This window comes from Rhinoderma darwinii, chromosome 1 (assembly GCF_050947455.1).
Source record: "Rhinoderma darwinii isolate aRhiDar2 chromosome 1, aRhiDar2.hap1, whole genome shotgun sequence".
NCBI classification, from domain to species: Eukaryota; Metazoa; Chordata; class Amphibia; order Anura; family Rhinodermatidae; genus Rhinoderma; species Rhinoderma darwinii.
In genome coordinates this window covers 652,273,886-652,296,255 of record NC_134687.1, presented here as the reverse complement: position 1 = coordinate 652,296,255, position 22,370 = coordinate 652,273,886, and the positions used below count along the sequence as shown (strand labels likewise).

Here is a 22,370-nt window from a genome sequence, read left to right as displayed (position 1 = left end):
GGCCGTCGCGGCTTCGTTTTCTCTACGGCGCATGCGCCGTCTATATCCTGTTACTTACTTCCGGACATGCGCAGTTGCGCTACCCGGACGCCGTTTTCGGCGATCAACACTTGTGAGATAATGAGAGGTGATGTAATCATTTTAACTCATGCTACACCTGTTTGCACATATCCTATTTATGTGTTTTTGTACATACACTTGTCAGTATTTATTAATACAGTCATTTTATATACTGTTGTGTTTCTCTACCACACACCAATGTTATATGCGATGTCATATACTGATTCACTGTTTCACTGATTATGTTGTAACACTGCTTGATTAGCTTCCTGTTATATTGTGTGATCCTACACTGTGTCATTTGCTTGAGAAAGGCTCCAGTGAACAGAGCTGAAACGTTGCACGGGCAATAAAAGTACCCACTTTTTTCACCCTTACTATTGAAGTTGCTGCTAATTTTTTTGACTACTACATATATATGTGTGTGTGTGTATGTGTGTATATATATATATATATATATATACGAAAGAAATCCCACAGCACTCCGATGGTTCCAAAAAGTATGTGATTTATTCAGTCAACAGCTGCAGCTGTTGACTGAATAAATCACATACTTTTTGGAACCATCGGAGTGCTGTGGGATTTCTTTCGTTTATGTCTTATAATCCACGGATCTGGATTACCTGCATGCACCCATTACCATGTTGGAATCTGTCGCAGAGTGCTGCTTATCTCTACCTATTTATATATATATATATATATATATATATATATGTATATATATATATATATATATATATATATATGTATATATATTGGCATTACTGTGGGCACAGGCTGTACTGGCGGCCGTGTTGAAGTCTTAATATCACCTTAGATGCCTTCGTGCTGTCAGCTGCTCATAACTCTGCATTAGTGGTCACATTACATTGTACAGCGCTGGCGGCCGTTCTGGATACGGGAGCCATGGCGATCAGCAGGAAGCTCTGTCTCCTAATGCAGAGTTATGGGCAGCCGGCAGCGTGGACTATGGGCAGTCCGTGCTGTAGTTAGAAGTAAACTTGATAATACAAGTCATTTAGAAAGACAATTATCGGCACACTCTGGCAGTATAATAGTTTTCTATATAATGTCAATATAATCGGAGGTTCTCTTTAATATTACAAGTTATGGGTACTAGATTCTGGAGATGGGACGATGATCCGGGGATTTATTTTGATTTCCAGATTTGGAGTTGGGGAGGAATTTTCCCCTAATGAGACAATTGTCATCCACCTCATGGGGGGTTTTATCTTCCTCTGGATCAACACGGTCGGATTATAGGATGCACTTGATGGACTTGTGTCTTTTTTCATCCTTATTAACTATGTAACACAGAATGTATGGAGCAAAATTTACCACTAATATAAAATTCCCAAAAAACAATCTCACAATGACTTGGATAAGTAAAATCTTATTCCCACTTGTGCTATGTTCAACTTCTGTAGGCAATTATTTACTTTTTCATGAAATATTTGAATTTGTTTTTCTCATTTGACTTTAATTTTTTTTAAAAATTGGCGTTTTTTACGATACAGCTGTTCTATACACGATACAGCTGTTCTCCTCTATACACAGGAGCTGGATCATTCGCGATCAGTCAAATCCGTAGGGGCGCCCTCTGTCCAGCTGTTTTCATGTGTATCCACGACCACAGAACGTAGATACAGTTAAATACAATGGCGGAGCAGGGAGCCGTTGGCGTCCCGCCATTCACTCTGGTAAACCACAGTCTACTTTAGGCCTGCGGCTTACAAGGTGCAGGAACATCGGCACAGGTAGTGAGGACCTCAACATTGTCATTTCGGCTCTGATCAGTAAACATAGAAGTGTAGAGAGAAGTGTCTGATATATAGACAGACATACAGTAGTCATGTATTCAGTCACTGTGTATTTCCTACAGATGGATCCAGTAGGAGAAATCCACCAGAGAGATGTCCCAGTCCTCTGTATTCCCAGGACTGTCCAGAGGAAAATCACAATGTCCCAGAGAATCATCAGGTAAATGAAGCTGAGCCCTATACCAGATCTATATAGGGGGGTGTGGAGCTTTTTTGTCCTGCGGTCATAGATGTGGTCATAGATTTTGGGGGTTTCTTATGTTGATCTGTTAGATTCTTCTCACTCTCTGCTGTTTTGTACTGAATTGTTACATATGTGAAATCAGGGGGACGATCTGACTAATAATAAAGCGGAGGATGAAGAAGAAGAAGAGCGGGTGAGGGGCGATCAACCATGTAAGAGTGAAGTGGACCAGGAAATTCCAGGAGGTGTTACCACAGGTAAGTAATAATGAATTTAGAAAGTGAATTGGGAGATTTGTGAAGGTGGGGTTCCTCCTTAGTTCTACATTACAGTAACACTTCAGACAATGTGTTCTACATGTGTGTGTGTGTGTGTGTGTGTGTGTGTGTGTGTGTGTGTGTGTGTGTGTGTGTATGTATGTATATGTATATGTATGTGTGTGTATATATATATATATATATGTGTATATATGTATATGAGAGAGAGAGAGACGCAGTACTCCAGGAGTAATTTCACAAATAGATAGTGGTTTATTTAACCCATGTATAAAAATAGCTACGTTTCAGTCCTCTCAGCAGGTCCTTTGTCAAGCAATGGTGATATGTGTTAGTCAGGGTTTTATACACTCCTCTTGTGATTACATCATTAGTGATCATTACAGCAAAAACATTGAAAACATACAAGGCAATGCATTTTAAAAAACAATCAAATTGTGCATAAGTTATATACATATATTATACATATATCAATTAAAGTGCACAGTGAAAATACATCATATAAACCTTTAAAAATCGTCAATTGTCAAAGAGCTCATGAATATTCATAGGAAGGAGGAAACAGGAGCCACTTACCAATCCCGTAAGGCTGGACACATATTGGGAATAATATCCCTATCTAAAATCTAATTTGAATGCGTCTATCAGAGGCAGCAGCGCTAGCCAATAAAACCAAAGCATCGTCCGTTGTCATGGCATTCATGCTCATCAGCCAATCCTCACTTAGCGTGAACCGGTGCCTAGACAACGCTGTCCAAACATTCTATATTGTGCAAACCTCCAATAGAGACGAAAACCACGGTTTTACTTTGTTTTTTGTTTATTAAAGCCCAACGATAATTGTGACCGGGTCATTGCCATCTTGTCCACATATATCATGGCATATCAGGCAAACTCTATGAGAGCTACAGGTATATAATCCCAACCTCCGTGCGGAAACAACCATGAGCAAACATAACGGTCTACTGTATATCATATAAAGGGCATATATCAGTATATTTATAACCAAATGGGATGTCAATATGGGAGTCACAACAAATAAACAATATTATATTAACCCCTTGAGTACCCAGCTCATTTTGGCCTTGAGGACCAGACCCATTTTTTCAAATCTGACATGTTTCACATTATGTGGTAATAACTCTGGAATGCTTTTACCTTTCCAATTGATTCTGAGATTGTTTTCTCGTGACATATTGTACTTTAGGTTAGTGCAAAAATTTGGTCGATAAATTCATTGCTTATTTGTGAAAAACACCAAAATTTAGAGAAAATATGAAGAAATTATGATTTTTCCAATTTTAAATGTATCTGCTTGTAAAACAGATAGTAATACCACACAAAATAGTTACTAATTAACATTTCCCATATGTCTACTTTATGTTTGCATCGTTTTTTGAACATCCTTTTATTTTTCTAGGACGTTACAAGGCTTAGAACTTTAGCAGCAATTTCTCATATTTTTAAGAAAATTTCAAAAAGCTATTTTTTCAACGACGAGTTCAGTTCTGAAGTGGTTTTGAGTGCCCTATATATTAGAAACCCCATAAAACACCCCATTTTGAAAACTGCACCCCTCAAAGTATCCAAAACAGCATTCAGAAAGTGTTTCAACCCTTTAGGCGTTTTACAAGAATTGAAGGAAAGTAGAGCTGAAATTTTCACATTTCATTTTTTTTTTACAAAATTCATATGTAATAAAAAAAATTCTATACCACAGGAGGTTTTACCTGAGAAACACTGCTCAATATTTATTGCCCAGATTCTGCAGTTTTTAGAAATATCCCACATGTGGCCCTAGTGCGCTAATGGACTGAAACACAGGCCTCAGAAGCAAAGGAGCACCTCTTGGATTTTGGGGCCTCCTTTTTTTAGAATATATTTTAGGCACCATGTCAGGTTTGAAGAGGTCTTGTGGTGCCAAAACAGTGGAAACTCCCAAAAGTGACCCCCATTTTTTAAACTACACCCCTCATGGAATTTATCTAGGGGTATAGTTAGCATTTTGACCCCACAGGTATTTTGCTATATTTTCTGGAGTTAGTCTGTGAAAATGAAAATCTACTTTTTTTCTGGAAAAACTTAAAAATTTCTAATTTTTGCAAGAAATAAAGGAGAGAAAGCACCCCAACATTTGTAAGCAATTTCTCCCGATTACGGAAATACCCCATATGTGGTAATAAACTGCTGTTTGGACCCACAGCAGGGCTCAGAAGGGAAGGACCCCTATTTGGATTTTGGAGCTCAGATTTTACTGGAATGGTTTTCGGTGCCGTGTCACGTTTGCAACGCCCTGGAGGGACCTAAACAGTGGAATCCCCCCAAAAGTGACCCCATTTTGGAAACTATACCCCTCAAGGAATTTTTCTAGTTGTATAGTTAGCATTTTGACCCCACAGGTTTTTTGCTGAATTTATTGGAATTAGTCTGTGAAGATGAAAAGAGACCTTTTTTGGGGAAAAAAAACAATTTTCGAATTTTTATAAGGAATAAAGGAGAAAAAGCACTGAAACATTTGTAAAGCAATTTCTCCTGATTACGGTAATACCCCATATGTGGTAATAAACTGCTGTTTGGACCCACGGCAGGGCTCAGAAGGGACGGAGCACCATTTGGATTTTGCAGCTCAGATTTTGCTGAATTGGTTTCTGGGAGCCATGTCGCATTTGCAGAGTCCCTGAAGTACCAGTACAGTAGAAATTCCCCAGATGTGATCCCAATTTGGAGACTATACCCCTGAAAGAATTAAATTAGAGGTGTAGTGAGCATTTTGAGCCCTCAGGTGTTTTATATATTTTCTTAGAATTGGTCCGTGAAAATGAAAAACATTTTTTTTCCAATAACCTGTAGATTTAGCTCAGAATTTTTCATTTCCACAAGGAATACAGGAGAAAAGACACCCCAAAATGTGTTACACAATTTCTCCTGAGTACGGAAATACCCCATATGTGGTTGTAAACGGCTATTTGGACATACGGCAAGGGTCTAAACGGAAAAAGTGCAATTTCGTTTTTGGAGTGGAGATTTTACAAAATTTGTTTTTGACACCATGTTGCATTGCGCTGAGGTACCAGTACAGTGAAAACTCCCGAGAAGTGATCCCATTTAGGAAACTACACCCCTCAAGGAATTCATCTAGAAGTGTAGGGAGCATTTTGACCCCCAAAGGTTTTGCAGAAATTAGTGCACAGTGGATGTTGCAGATTGAAAATTGACATTTTCCACAGATATGCTATTTCAGTGCCCAATGTGTTGGGCCCAGCTTGTACCACTGGAGACATACGCCCCATAAATTGTTAAGCGGTTGAGGTGAGGAGACCAAAAAACAGAAATTCTTTCGCTATTTTTTTTATAATTTTTTACCGGCGTTCTCTGTGCAGTATAAACAACATGTTTACTTTATTCTGCGGTTTGATACGATTATGGCAATACCAAATTTATATAGTTTTTATGTTTTACTACTTTTACAAAATAAAAACACTTTTTTCTAAATAAAATGTCACCATGTCCTGAGAGCCATAACTTTTTTATTTTTTTGTCGACGAAGCTTTGTGAGGGCTTGTTTTTTGCATGACACGCTGTAGTTTTTATTGGTACCATGTTTAGCTACGCGCAACTTTTTGATCACTTTTTATTCCATTTTTTTTTAAACAACGTGACCAAAAAAGGAAATTCTGCCATTGTTTTTTATGGTATTTTTTTTACGGTGTTCACCGTGCGGGATAAATAATATACTTTTTTAGGTCAGGCCAATACGAACGCGGCGATACCTATAACTTTTATTTATTTATCTAAAACTTTTTTTTTACTTTTTTTCACATTTTCTTTTACACATACTAGGGGACTGGAAGATCTGATCTTCTGATCCCCTGTACAAAACACTGCACTACTTCTGTATATACTTGTGTAGTGCAGTGTATTGTAACTGTCACTTTACAACTGACAGTTGAGCCTATTACGTCCTGCCTTGGGCAGGACCTAATAGGCTCCCGTACCTGGCAACCAGGAACCCGTTGCTAGGCTTCCTGGTTGCCATTGCAACCATCAGAACTCCGCGATTTTTCGCGGGGGGGGGGCAATGGGGTGCAGAGGGAGCCCCCTCCCTCTGTATCAATCACTTAAATGCCGCTGTCGCTCTTGACAGCGGCATTTAAGTGGTTAAACTACAGCGATCGGAGAGGACAGTGATCGCTGTAGTTGCAGTGATATGTCGGCTGTATATTACAGCCGACATCCGATGAAGATGGAGCGAGCACAGCTCCTGTGCCCGCTTCATCCTCAGGGCGTTACTATACGCCCATTTTCGGGAAGGGGTTAATAAAAATAGTGTTTTGTTCTTTTTTACATCGCTTTCTCTGATCTCCTCACGGATCTCACAGAAATGAGGAGATCAGAGAAAGTGACAGGAGCTTTCTCCTGTAGACGACGTCACAGACGGCTTTAATTGGTCAGTCTTCAGAAACTGACCAATCACAGCAATCGCCGGCATTGGGGACTGCTAATTGGTCCCCAGGCCGGTAGCAGAGACGGTTAGCTGTCAATGACAGCTGCCGCCGCTGTTATATCACTATGTGATTTCACATAGTGACAGTTTATTCCTTCTCCGCAATAGTACGGCGAAGGTACGCTGTAATAAGCTGCCAGCGACGTACTATTGCGGCGAAGGTATGCAAGGGGTTAAAGAGCAAAGCCGCTGCTGTCAACGGTAGACACCCCAAAAAAATTTTGGAATTCAAAGACAGTTGTTATTATATATAAGAAAAGTGTATTGTCCAATTATCTTGAATGGTGGGTGGCTCATCCTGTATTCACTCATATTCAGATTCTATATCAAGAGATGATAAAGTATTAAAAGTGATTATCAATCATATCACATCCTATACAAGAGAAAGAAGTATCAGAATTCAGAGGAGAATACTTGCAAGCTAACCCAATTTCAATGTATAAATCCTAAAGTATATAATTTAAACATATGTCTGGATATTTGGAAATCCACATTGAGTCCCTTGGTTCTCAATGTGTCCAAATTAAAAATCCATTGTAGCTCGCGTTTTTTCAACACCATGAGTCGATCACCACCTTGTTTCGGTATTGGAACATGGTCTAAGATCATAAATCGTAAATCACGTTCATTATGACCTTTTTCCACAAAATGTTTTGAGACAGGCAAGTCAAGTCTGCCCTTTCGAATTGTATACCTATGATTATTGAGGCGTGCTTTCATATCACACATGGTTTCACCCATGTATAATAAATTGCATAGGCACCAAATGACATAAACTACCCAATCAGTATTACAAGTTAAAAAATGTCTAATTTTATATTTTTGTTTGGTATGGGAATGTATAAACTCCTCTCCTTTCTTCATTAAAGAGCAATTGATACATCCCAAACATGGGAAACTGCCCATCTTAGGAGGCTATAAGAATGTCTGTCGATTTTTTACAATGGTAGATTTCATGTCAGTTTTTACCAGTCTATCTTTCAGATTGGTTGGATGTCTATATGACATGAGGGGACTTACAAAAAACCCAGGAACCGTGTAGTTTCTGGCAATAGTTTTCAACTTCAGATGAGCCCACCAGACTCAGCACTTCACCTTCATGCATCTGACTGTCACAATGCGGGGTGTGGACCCACTGGGCAGTACCGCGGAGCGGAGCAGCAGCTGGCCAAACAGGTAAAGTACAGAGTCAATAGTTCAGAGAGGATACCTGAGGCAACGTAGACAGTAGAAAGGCAGGCATAATTGGGACCAGGCAGCAGGTAGTCGTCAGCTGTGGTTTAGCGAAACGGGCATGGAACGTAGTCCAATCAGCAACAACTCCGCACTAGAACAGGGTAGCACGGAAACAGGATACAGGAACAGGGTACACTGGGAAACTGGAAGACAATAGGAGACCATTTAGCACAACAAACTTCGGGTAACAAACAACGCTCTGGCAAAGAGCAAGAGGGCAATGCCCCTTTTATAGCCCAGAGCATCCTGGGCTAGATTGCAGACTTCCTACAATATGCGCGCATTGGCCCTTTAAGAGCGGGCGCGCCCTCCGGAGACAGTCTCGTAATCCGGAAGTGAGTGCCGGCGCCTCATGGGAGGACGGCGCTGCATACAAGTCAGGAGTCCGTGGCCACGGCCGTCGATGGGTAAGTCAAAACGACGGGCCTTGGCCATAAACGTTACAGTATTCCCCCCTCTTACGCCCCCTCTTCTTGGGACCAGAGCGGGAGAGAAACCTTCTCATGAGGACAGGGGCATCGATCTTCTCCTCTGGCTCCCAAGACCTCTCTTCTGGGCCGAACCCCTTCCAATCCACTAAATAAAATGTCCTTCCTCCCACCTTCTTGGTTGCCAAAATCTCCCTCACTTCAAAATTCCCAGATGAGCCGCCAGGGACCACTGCGGAACTAGGAGTCCTGGAGTAGCGGTTCAGGATCACAGGCTTCAGAAAGGAAACATGGAAAGAACTAGGGATCTTGAGGGTAGGAGACAGCCGCAGCTTGTAAGATACCGGGTTGATCTGTCGGAGGATTTCGAAGGGTCCGAGGAACCTAGGAGCAAACTTGCACGACGGCACCCTCAGACGGATATTCCTTGAAGACAACCAGACTTTAGTCCCTGGAAGAAACTGCGGAGGATCCCGTCTTCTTGTATCTGCTTTTCTCTTTATGCGGGCCACCGCCAGCAGGATAGAAGATCGGGTTTGTTGCCATATCTGTAGGAATCCCTGAAAGTCGAGTCAGCCGCAGGCACCTGGGACATAGAGACAAGAAGAGGTATACGAGCATGTTGGCCGTAGACGATGAAGAACGGGCTGGAGGTGATGGACTCACTAGTGTGGTTATTATAAGAGAACTCTGCCCACAGAAGCAACTGCACTCAGTCATCATGTTATCTGGAAACAAAGTGACGCAGATAGTTCTCCATAATCTGGTTAATCCTCTCGACTTGCCCATTGGACTGTGGATGATAGGCCAAAGAGAAGTCCAACTTTACACCGAGGAGATCGCAGAGTGCTCTCCAAAACTTCGAGGTGAACTGGACCCCTCGGTCCGAGACAATATGCAGAGGCAAGCCGTGCAGACGGAAAATGTGTTGTATGAAGAGGTCAGCCAGTCGAGCAGCAGAAGGCAGGCCAGTCAAGGGAACTAAATGAGCCATCTTAGAAAATCGGTCCACCACCACCCAGATTACACTGCAACCCGCAGAAGGAGGAAGGTCTGTGACAAAGTCCATTGCGACATGGTGCCAGGGAGCAACGGGCACAGGCAGTGCTTGGAGCAGACCAGCAGGTCTGGAGTGGGCGACTTTATTTGCTGCGCACACCGTGCATGAGGAGACAAAGTCCATAATGTCTTTGGGTAGTGTGGGCCACCAGAACTGACGGGTGATTAGATATTGGGTCTTACGAGCACCTGTGTGTCCAGCCAGCTTAGAACAGTGACCCCAGCGAAGAATTCTTCCTCTGTCTGGCAGACGCACAAAAGTTCTTCCCGGAGGAATGTCTTTAACTTGCAGGGGATTCACAGAGAAGATGCAGGACGGATCAATAATATTCTGTGGGGACTCCACAGTGTCTTCAGTTTCAAAAGACCTAGACAAGGCGTCCGCCCTCACATTCTTGTCGGCAGGTCGGTAGTGGAGTTCGAACCGGAACCGAGCAAAGAACAATGACCACCTGGCTTGACGAGGATTCAACCGGTGGGCCGTCTGTAAGTTCTTGTGATCCGTGAAGACCAGGATAGGATGAACAGCGCCCTCCAGAAGATGTCTCCGCTCCTGCAGAGCTAGTTTGATGGCCAGTAACTTCCGATCCCCAATCGAGTAGTTGCGCTCTGCGGAGGAAAACAGCTTGGAATAGTAGCCACATACCACAGCCTTGCCTTTCAAACCTCTCTGGAACAGGAGTGCACCAGCACCGACAGAGGAAGCGTCCACCTCTAATGAAAACTGTGGGGATATATCAGGGTGGTGAAGAATAGAGGCTGACGTGAAGTCTTTCTTTAAGGATTCAAATGCGGCTTCAGCCTCCGGAGTCCACATTTTGGCATTCATACCTTTCTTAGTGAGGGTGGAGATAGGAGCAGTCAAAGTTGAGAAGTTGGGAATGAACATCCGGTAGAAGTTGGCGAATCCCAGAAAGCGTTGTATGGCCCTTAAGCCTTGGGGGCGTGGCCCCTCCAGGATCGCCTTTACCTTCTGGGGGTCCATCTTGAGGCCCTGATAGATGATATAGCCCAGGAAGGATAGAGACTACTTCTTCTCAAACACACACTACTCCAGCTTGGCATAAAGGCGATTCTCCCTTAGGCGAAGCAACACCTGGCGGACATGACTTTGATGAGTTACTGGATCTGGGGGAAAAATCAAAATGTCATCGAGATACACCACAACACAAACATAAAGGAGATCATGAAAACTGTCATTGACAAATTCTTGAAACACTGCGGGGGCATTACACAGGCCGAAGGGCATAACTAGATATTCATAGTGACCATCACGCGTAATAAAAGCAGTCTTCTACTCGTCACCTCGACGAATCTGAATCAAATTGTAGGCCCCCCGCAGGTCAAGTTTAGAAAAAAAAATTGCCCCCCCCCCCCCGTATGCGATCAAACAGTTCAGAGATCAAAGGCAAAGGATACCTGTTCTTCACAGTGATCTGATTCAGACCTCGGTAGTCAATGCAAGGTCGTAGCGATCCATCTTTCTTCTTGACAAACAAGAACCCCGTTCCGGCCGGGGATGAGGATTTACGAATGAAGCCCTCTCTAGATTCTCCTCAATGTAGGCCGACATAGACTAGGTCTCTGGCAAGGAGAGAGGGTACACTCTACCGCGAGGAGGGGAAGACTCAGGAACCGGGTCGATCGGACAATCATATGCCCGGTGTGGCGGCAAGGTCTCAGCCTCCTTTTTATTGAAGACATCGGAGAACATGGTGAAACAAGAAGGCAAGGCTGCTAGTGACTGAGGTGGAGAAGGCTGTGGTGACTGGAAATGGCCCAGACAGCGGTCTTGGCACTTCGGACCCCACTGGAGAGCCTCTCCAGTGTTCCAATCCAGGACTGGGGCGTGCAGACGTAGCCAAGGCAAATCCAGCAGTATGGGATTGACGGCCTTGGACAGAACAAACAGGGAGATGAGCTCAGCATGAAGAACTCCTACTTGAAGTCTCAACGGCTTGGTTACAGACACAACTGGGTCAGGCAATGGCAGTCCATCCACCGAGGCAACGATCAATGGCCTTTCTAGCAGGACCGTAGGCAACTGAAGAAGGTCCACCAGGTCCTTGCAGATGAAATTGGCAGCAGAGCCAGAGTCCAGGTAGGCAAAAACCGGATGGTACCTCTCGCCAGCAATGATGATTACGGGAATGAATAGTTTGGAAGAGAGTTCGCGATTAGATGCAGTGACGCCCAGGGTTGTCTCTCCAACTAAACCTAGGCGCTGGGGTTTTTTGGCTTCTGCGGGCACAGACGTACGACCTGGCCATTGAGGCCGCAATATAAGCAGAGTCCAGAGGTGTGCCTGCGCTGTTTCTCCTGAACCAACAATTTTAGCCGGTCCACTTGCATCGGAACCTCGGGCAAAGCAATAAACGCCGGCAAGAGGGGTTGCTGGAAGTTGGGCGCCAGTCTAGGAAACCTTCTTTCCTGACGAACTTCATGAGATCTCTCCCTCAGCCTTATGTATACCCGAGTGGCGAGCAGAATCAAGTCATCCAAGGCAGGTGGCAGATCACGAGCGGCCAGTTCGTCCTTAATCTCGGATGACAGACCATGCCAATAGGATGCCACCAAGGCCTCATTGTACCAGGATAGCTCTCCTGCCAGGGTCCGGAACTGGATGGCATATTCGCCCACAGAGGTGTCCTCTTGGCGAAGGTTGAAGATGGCTGAGGCTGCCGATGAGACTCGCCCTGTTTCCTCTAAAACAGTGCGAAATAACCGCACAAATCCTTGAAAGTCTTGGGTCTCGGAACCATGACATTCCCAGATAGGGTTAGCGCACACCAGGGCCTTACCGGCAAGTAGAGACATGATGAATGCGATCTTGGTTCCATCTGACGGAAATGCTCGGGCGTGCAGGGTAAAATGAATATAGAATTGGTTCAGGAACCCCTGACACGTACTGGCGGCTCCATAGAATCGAGAGGGCAATGGCAGCGAGAACCGAGGATCCAAGCCAGAACTGCCGGGAGGTGTAGCAGGAGGATCGACCTGAGGATTTTGCATAGGGACAGGAAGAGAAGCAACTAGCGTCCCTAGTTGCTGTGCCATAGCTGTAACTGCCACAAGGAGTTGATCTTGTCTAGATCGGAGATCCAGCAGGTCCGCCTGCATAGCTTGGGAGGGTGCCAAGAATTTTGAATTGACCAGCGGAGTCTATGGCCAGAGCGTACTGTCACGATGCGGGGTGTCGACTGGGCCGTAACGCGTAGCGGACCGGCAGCTGGCCAAACAGTTAAAGTACAGAGTCAATAGTTCAGAGAGGATACCTGAGGCAACGTAGACAGTAGAAAGGCAGGCACAATTGGGACCAGGCAGAGGGTAGACGTCAGCTGTGGTGTAGAGAAACAGGCGTGGAACGTAGTCCAATCTGGCAACAACTCAGCACGGCACTAAAACAGGGTAGCCCGGAAACCGGATACAGGAACAGGGTACACTGGGAGACTGGAAGACACTAGGAGACCATTTAGCACGACAAACTACGGGTAACAAACAACGCTCTGGCAAAGAGCAAGAGGGCCCGGAGCATCCTGGCTTAGATTGCAGACTTCCTGCAATATGCGTGCACTAGCCCTTTAAGAACGTGCGCGCTCCCTCCGGAGACAGTCTCGTCATCCGGAAGTGAGTGCCGGCGCCTCACGGGAGGACGACGCTGCACACAAGTCATGAGTCCATGGCCACGGCCATCAAGGGGTAAGTCAGAACGACGGGCCGTGGCCATAGACGTTACATTGACACATAACACGCTCCCCTGCCCAAGTCAGTTAGTCTTTTAATTAGACCAGGAGCCCCACCTGGACTCTGCCAGACAGGGAGAAATCCTGGAGTGACCATTTTTCTTACACTACATCCACTCCAAAATCCAGGTTATTTTTAAACAATCTGTTTGGTAATCTACAGTGCCATTTGCTCTGGGGTTTATACCACTGAGAGTAGCAGTCTTAGTGGCACGTACCTGCAACTTGCCCATTAACGGCTTACGATAGATAGATAGATAGATAGATAGATAGATAGATAGATAGATAGATAGATAGATAGATATACACAGGATCCAGCATTGACAATTGGTGATGGACACAGCTTCCCTCCTCCCCCTTACTGCACAATGACCTCTGCAGAGAAAAAAAAATAAAAAAAATCTACAATCAAAAAATAAAACCGATTACAAAAAAGAATTTCTTTCATTATCTGATTTTAACCCCTTCCTGACATCCGCCGTGTATATATATATATATATATATATATATATACGACGTACGCCGGGTTGGGGAGTATAGAGCGGGCTCACGGGCAAAGCCCGCTCCATAGACCGAGTGTGTCGGCTGTGTGTTACAGCCGAAACTTCCGGGTAACGAGCGGTATGCCACTCGTTTAACCCATTAAATGCTGCAGTGAATAGCGACTGCAGCATTTAAATGATTAAAAACCGGTGGGGCAGCCCCCTTCAACATTGCAACGTGCCCCTGCGGCGATATTGAGGGGTGCCGTTGGTTGGCATGGCAGCCTGGGAGCCTCATGAAGGCCCCCAGGTCCGCCATCTTTGTACTCCTATGAAGCCCTGCCTCCAGCAGGGCTTCATATTAGACTGTCAGAATCACGATATGCTGCAATACATTAGTATTGCAGTATATCGTGCAAACGATCACTGGTTAAAGTCCCCTAGGGGGACAAGTAAAAAACAGTAAAATAAAAAATTAAAGATTCAAAAAACCCCACTTCTCCCATTTTCCCTCAAGCTCAATGTAAAAAAAAAATAAAAAGCTAACATAACTGGTATCGACACGTCCGTAAAAGTCTGAACTATTACAATATATCATTATGTAGTCCGCACGGTCAATGCCGTAAAAATTAAAAACATCAGAATTGCTGTTTTTTGGTCACTTCATCTCCCACAAAAAATGAAATAAAAAGTGATTAAAAAGTCTCATGTTTCCCAAAATGGACCAATATAAACTTCAGCTCACCCCGCAAAAAATAAGCCCTCATGCCGCTGAATATGACGACAAAGCTTAAATTTGATTTATAACAGTTTTTTCCTTGTAAAAGTAGTAAAACATAAAAAAACTATATCAATTTGGTATCGCTGTAATCGTATTGACCCGCAGATTAAAGTTAACTGCCGTTTTTATTGCACGTTGAACGGCGAAAAAACAAAACCACCCAAAAGATTGAGGAATCAGTTCTTTTCCTATTCCGCCCCACATATAGTTTTTTTTCCTCGTTTCCCACTACATTATATGGTACAAATAATGGTGCTGTGAAAATCTACTCCCGCAAAAAACAAGCCTTCATATGGTAATATTGATGGAAAAATAAAAAAGTTACGACTTTTACAAGTGAAAAATGACTGCGGCGGGAAGGGGTTAATTAATTAGTAAAAAAAAAAAAAAAAGCTATTTAGCTGTGTTTGTTGTGTTCATCATGCGGTTTAAATAACGTGTTCGGGTCATTACGATCGTGGCAAGAGATAGATATATATATATATATATATATATATATATATAAACTACCATTCAAAAGTTTGGGGTCACCCAGACAATTTTGTGTTTTCCATGAAAACTCAGACTTGTATTTATCAAATGAGTTGCAAAATGACTAGAAAATATAGTCAAGACATTGACAAGGTTAGAAATAATGATTTTTATTTCAAATAATAATTTTCTCCTTCAAACTTTGCTTTCGTCAAAGAATGCTCCATTTGCAGCAATTGCAGCATTGCAGACCTTTGGCATTCTAGTTGTTAATTTGCTGAGGTAATCGGGAGAAATTTTACCCCATGCTTCCAGATGCCCCTCCCACAAGTTGGATTGGCTTGATGGGCACTTCTTGCGGTCAAGCTGCTCCCACAACAGCTCTATGGGGTTGAGATCTGATGACTGCGCTGGCCACTCCATTATAGATAGAATACCAGCTGCCTGCTTCTTCCATAAATAGTTCTTGCATAATTTGGAGGTGTGCTTTGGGTCATTGTCCTGTTGTAGGATGAAATTGGCTCCAATCAACCGCTGTCCACATTTGGCGTTGCAAAATGGAGTGATAGCCTTCCTTATTCAAAATCCCTTTTGCCTTGTACAGATCTCCCACTTTACCAGCACCAAAGCAACCCCAGACCATCACATTACCTCCACCATGCTTGACAGATGGCGTCAGGCACTCTTCCAGCATCTTTTTAGTTGTTCTGCGTCTCACAAATGTTCTTCTGTGTGATCCAAACACCTCAAACTTCGATGCATCTGTCCATAACACTTTTTTCCAATCTTCCTCTGTCCAATGTCTGTGTGCTTTTGCCCATATTAATCTTTTCCTTTTATTAGCCAGTCTCAGATATGGCTTTTTCTTTGCCACTCTGCCCTGAAGGCCAGCATCCCAGAGTCGCCTCTTCACTATAGACGTTGACACTGGCGTTTTGCGGGTACTATTTAATGAAGCTGCCAGTTGAGGACCTGTGAGGCGTCTATTTCTCAAACTAGAGACTCTAATGTACTTGTCTTGTTGCTCAGTTGTGCAGCAGGGCCTCCCACTTCTCTTTCTACTCTGGTTAAAGCCTGTTTGTGCTGTCCTCTGAAGGGAGTAGTACATACCGTTGTAGGAAATCTTCAGTTTCTTGGCAATTTCTCGCATGGAATAGCCTTCATTTCTAAGAACAAGAATAGACTGTCGAGTTTCACATGAAAGCTCTCTTTTTCTAGCCATTTTGAGAGTTTAATCGAACCCACAAATGTAATGCTTCAGATTCTCAACTAGCTCAAAGGAAGGTCAGTTTTATATCTCCTCTAAACACCAAAACTGTTTACAGCGGTGCTAACATAATTGCACAAGGGTTTTCAAGTTTTTTCTAATCATCCATTAGCCTTCTAACACAGTTAGCAAACACAATGTACCATTAGAACACTGGAGTCATGGTTGCTGGAAATGGGCCTCTATACACCTATGTAGATATTGCATTAAAAACCAGACGTTTGCAGCTAGAATAGTCATTTAGCACATTAACAATGTATAGAGTGTATTTCTGATTAATTTAATGTTATCTTCATTGAAAAAAACTGTTCTTTTCTTTTAAAAATAAGGAAATTTCTAAGTGACCCTAAACTTTTGAACGGTAGTATATATGTGTGTATTTTTTTCAACTTGTACAAAATAAAACCTATTTTTATCTGAAAAATTGTTTTATTTTATTCTTACTCTGATTTTTTTAATGTTTTTAATAAACTTTAACTTTATATTTTTTTAGTCCCAGTAGGGGACTTCACGATCCGATCTGCTGATCGCTGTTATAATGCTTTGTAATACTGAGTATTCACGGCCTAATAGGAATATAGTCATGGCAGGCCTGTGGGCTTTTCTTAGGCCATCTGCTGCTATGGTCACCCATCGACGGCCCTTTTACTCATTTCCAGATCATTGAATGCTGACGGAGGGAGCCATCTCATGTCACACCACTTAAGTGCTGCAGTCGCTAATGACCGTTACAGCCAAGGTCCCGCAGTGATCGCACGGGCACATCTTCTTCATTGGACATTCGTCTTCTAGCCCTGACACTGTAAGGCTGATGGTTTTAGACTGACAACTCATGGCCTATGAAATGTCCCATGTAGTAATGCCTGTCATACCTTCGGTTTGTCTTAACCCCTTCCCTATGCAATTATTTCTCCATTTTTCATTTTCGTTTTTGCCTCTCTACCTTCCAAAAGCCATAACCTTTTTTTTATTTTTCCACCGATCTAGACAGATGAGGGCTTGTTTATTGCGGAACGAGTTGTAGTTTTCATGGCACCATGTATTGTTACAAATAATGAACTGGGGAAAAAATTATATTTTTTCGTATGTTTTACCACTTTTATAAAGAAATTGGCCTCTATTCTATGCACATCACTCATTGAGCGATGTGTACGTGAGTACAGAGAAGTGGTGAAAACCACTTTTGTCTTCTCTCCAGGGTCCCTGTCTCTGGCGGCCGGGCAATTGACATTCAGCTGCCCAATCGCTCAGGCAGCGAGCTCAAACCTGCACTGTATATATACAGTGGGCAGTCCTCCACCGGTTGAGCATCATTTCGGGAGTCGATCGAAATGAAAAACACATACATTTTGGTGATTGCCTTTGTACTTTGTCATTTATTTGGTTCTACCATTACAAATCCCCTAATATTAACAGCTGAGAAGAAGTCTATGGAGAGGTGAGGGGGAAGCAGAGAGAGGAGACATAGGCTGCTGGTAAGTGTTATATGTCAAACCAGAGCTGGATTTTACACTGCACTGCTCCTTACAGCTTTATGATGTGCTCCATGCTGCTGCAGCCTTTAAGGGTGTGCTACAGCGAGATAGTGGACCAGAATGGCTTTCTGCTCTGTGTGTGATGTGTATAGAAGACATGATAGCAGTTCGGCTCCACCCACTACCTCAGGGAAAACTGAGAATTAAACGGGTTGTCCAGGAATACATTTTATTTCTACTTCAACTTAATGTGACATATATAATTAACTTCCTAATATAATGTCTGTTTATAGCTTGTAGCGTTACTTCTAATATGCGGTCATGTGACCGCACTCAGAATAAATTTTTCACTTCCTCTGATGTTCCCTGTCTTTGCTCAGCCAGCACTTCCAGCAGAGCAGAGGCACAGCGCATCATCAACTAGGTTTACAGGGAGTGGGACCAGAGGCAGAGCTCTGAAGAGATCCTAAAACATCCGTCCAGCCCACTGCCTGTAAAACCTAGTTGATGACGCGACGTGGCTCTGCTTTGCCGGAAGTGCTGGCTGAGCAAAGACAGGGAATGTCGTCTCTGCTAGTACACGCCCTCTCCTACTCTCTGTCGGAGTTCCTGCACTGCCTACCCGTCTCCTCTCATCGCCCATGCCCCCTCCTCCTTTCGTCTTCCGCTTCTGATACCGGTCCCTTTCACTTTATGTAATGACTGGGTCACGCGTTGCCCGAACCCCACAGCCCCAATGAAATATGCAGTTATTACAGGGTTTATATAAATACAGGGATGAAGGGGGTAATATAAATACAGTGATGTTGGGGTTTATTCACAGGGATGATGGGGTTATATACAGGCATGTTGGGACTCATCATCCCGGTGTATAACCCTCATCAACGCTGTATAGTACCCCAATTATCCCTGTATATAACCGCCTTCATCCCTGTATAGGATGTTGGGGGTAATACACAGGGATAATGGGGTAATACGCAGGGATGATGGGGGTTCTATACAGGGATGATGAGGTAATACACAGGGATGATGGGGGTTATATACAGGGATAATGGGGTAATACACAGGGAGTGGCACTGTCTATTGCGGGAATCTCAAAGCACCTAATGTCACTGTCCATATATGGACAGTGACGTCAAGAGCTTTCCCAAGACAGGAGTCCACCTGCCAGAGCTTTTGCCGGAGACTCCATTGGGGAGAGAGCCGGCAGACAGTAAAGTGCAGCACTGCTTCAGTGTGTGCAGCGCTGTACTTCTATTCCCCCTAACAGTGATCAAACACATGGTTGTTTGATGAAGGGGGAGAGGTGACGGCACTTGTGGAGAGAGCCGGTAGACAGGAAAGGGCAGCGCTACTCACACTGAAGCAACACTGCACATATTAAACCCCGTTCCAGGCTGTCAACGTTTATAGACGACACAACTGCGTGGGGCTTTGGCAGTTGGAAAGTATGTAGCCGCATGGCTGTCGTAAAGAAGTTGTATGTCTAATTAGTATGAAAGGACCAAATTTGTTGGTAGAGGGCAGACAAGGTTCTTCTTTTTTAATTCTATTAATTTAAGCATTATGTAATAAAAGTAGAGGACTGGGTGTAGACCAGAATCCTGGACTTTGTCATCAATATATTTTAAGGTTTTATACAAAGCGTTTTAAGACTTGAATCACACACACAGTTTTTAGGGCAGGTTTTTGAGCTGAAACCAGCAGTAGATTTAAAAGGTATGACTTAACTTCTCCTTCCTGCTTGATCCACTTCTGGCTTTGGTTTAAAACACTGCACGTGTGTTTCCAGCCTAATATGAATGGGATAAATTTGTCAACTTTTGTTTTGAAACAAAATCACAAAATAAATTTTTAATCCTAACAGAAAATCCCAGTAAGAAGTCTGAGGGAAACTTCATGGTATCGATAAATTATAAAATAGAAGATGAAGAAATCTTGCAGCAGTCTTCAGGACAAAACCTCATTACCCTTAATGTACATCCAGGACTTCACAGTAAAGATCTATCATATTCCTCTAATCATGAGGAACCTTCTCCTGACCAATCACAGATTGTTACCACAAGTGTAGCTCAGAAAGGGGGTAAAAGGTTTCATTGTGGTCAACAGTTCACAAAAATCCCAGGTATTTTTACAAACAGAAGAATTCATACAGAGGAGAAGCCGTATTCATGTTCAGAATGTGGAAAATATTTTTTGGCAAACTCATATCTTGTTAGACACAAGATAATTCACACAGGAGAAAAGACATATTCATGTTCAGAATGTGGGAAATGTTTCACACAAAAATCAAATCTTGTTAAACATGAGAGAATACACACAGGAGAGAAGTCATATTCATGTTCAGAATGTGGGAAATGTTTTGCAGCTAAATCAAGTCTTGTTATACATGAGAGAAGTCACACAGGAGAGAAGCCCTATTCATGTTCAGAATGTGGGAAATGTTTTACAGATAATTCAAGTCTTGTTAGACATGAGAGCATTCACAGAGGAGAGAAACTATATTCATGTTCAGAATGTGGGAAATGTTTTACAGATAAATCAAATCTTGTTACACATGAGAGAATTCACACAGGTGAGAAGCCATATTCATGTTCAGAATGTGGAAAATGTTTTAAAACTAAATCAAATCTTGTTATACATGAGAGAAGTCACACAGGAGAGAAGCCATATTCATGTTCAGAATGTGGGAAATGTTACACAGATTATTCAAGTGTTGTTAGACATGAGAGAATTCACACAGGAGATAAACCATAATTATGTTCAGAATGTGGGAAATGTTTTACACAAAAATCAGATCTTGTTACACATGAGAGAAATCACACAGGAGAGAAACCGTATTCATGTTCAGAATGTGGGAAATGTTTAACTACTAAAGGAGAGCTTAGGGCTCATTAGAGAAGTCACACAGGGGAGAAGCTATTTTGATGTTTTTTATATGGAAGATGTTTTACAGAGATATCAAAATTTGGAACTCAGAAAATTCACATATGGAAGAAACCATATTCTCGTATAGAATATGGGAAATGTTATAATAGCAAAATAAAAAAAATTAAGTAAGTTACTTATTTTTATTGTTTTTTTTGGGAGTTTTTTTGTGTATTTTTTTTTTCTTCCACAATGTGGGAAATATTAAAAATTAAATAATAATTTGACATGTCTTCCTATGTGTCTTCAAATTGCTAAGCATTGTCCAGCTTCCATTTTTGAAGAGATTGTAAAAATGGTAGCGGGCAGAAGCTATAGGACACCCCAAATAGCTAAGTACTTGTCCACACATAACGGAATTGCTGCAGAAAATTTCTGTAGCAATTCCGTTGAAAGCATTCTGCTGCCAAAAAAATGCACCATTTCCTGCGTTTTTTACTGCAGAAAATGCTGCATATTTTTCTACGTTTTTCACAATGGTGAGAGATGGTGACATCACCTCTGAAAAACACAGCAATTCAGTTCGAAAAATACGCCCTGCAGGTCAAGTTCTGCTCTGAATTTTTACGCAGCGTGCGGATGAGATTTTTTAAATCTCACCCACTTTGGTGCTATTGAAATCTGCTGCGTTTTTTTCCGTCTGCAGTTCCGGATGGAAAATACGCAGCTATTCTGCTACATGTGGACAAACCCTAGGAATGATGAAAATGAAGAGGGAGAACCTGTGGTGCATGACTTTTCTGATGACAGTTTTTACGCAAGCGTTTTTAAAAAAACATGTGTAACTAAAGAAGTGTTGAGTCAATTCTTTGGTACGTAAAACACGCCAAATGTTGCCATAGTCAATGTGAGTCCTAATTATGTGCAAAACAACTTGCAAAAAGCGTACACAAAATGTGTAAAAAAAACACGTGAAAAAAGCGTCAAACACTTGATTAAGCTTCCCATTTACATCAATAGACTCTGGGGAAAAAAGAAAAAAAACACGGCGCCACATAGTGCAAAGTAAATGTTGGTAGAAAATGTGGTTAATGAGGAGTATTGAAAAATAAAATAACATTTTTTTATTAATGTACTTGATTAAAAATCCAATGTTAAATAACCGTGAAGTGCAGATGTCCCCTATTTGTGCACTACGGACTATTAGGTCCAAGTATGTCAAGAGCCTGTTACGTGAGGAAACCTATACTACTGGTGAGCAATGTAAAGGTGCCCTAGTCCCTTATTGACTGTGCAGAAATCTGGAGACTATCTATTCAACTCCTATCTATTAATTAGACTTCATAGGTGCTAAGTTAAACCCTGTTGTGCTAATGTATTCACTGAATCTAGAAATCGATGCTCTGACACTAGTAATATAAAGTAAGAAATGAACGTGCAACTGGTGCCTAGTATGCAGCCAAGTCTCTTTACTGGGCTGTATATCAAAGCCCAGCAGTGGAGAGGCCCCACTTGGTAGTGGTGGAATGCATTTTATGCAGCAGTGTTGTCCGTGTTCAGACACACAGGGAACCTCGCGACAAACACCAACGAGCTCACCGCTCACACTGCGAGCCAATATGTTATGTAGTGAATACAGAGGACAGGAAACAGAGTGGTAAGTATTATTCTGGATGCCGTCAACCATGCTCCACGGAACCAGGGTCTGCGGTGATCA

The 22,370-nt window shown here is 42.7% G+C and overlaps 1 protein-coding gene across 1 annotated transcript; it reads left to right on the top strand.

Moving 5' to 3' along the window:
• Positions 1-1,718: 1,718 nt before the first annotated feature.
• On the top strand, positions 1,719-20,816 carry LOC142665109 (uncharacterized). The gene is made up of 3 exons (XM_075844659.1): positions 1,719-1,760; positions 2,207-2,321; positions 19,653-20,816. Exons 1-3 carry the CDS (start codon positions 1,719-1,721, stop codon positions 20,540-20,542), a joined length of 1,047 nt encoding a protein of 348 aa, XP_075700774.1. The 3' UTR covers positions 20,543-20,816.
• Positions 20,817-22,370: the final 1,554 nt, after the last annotated feature.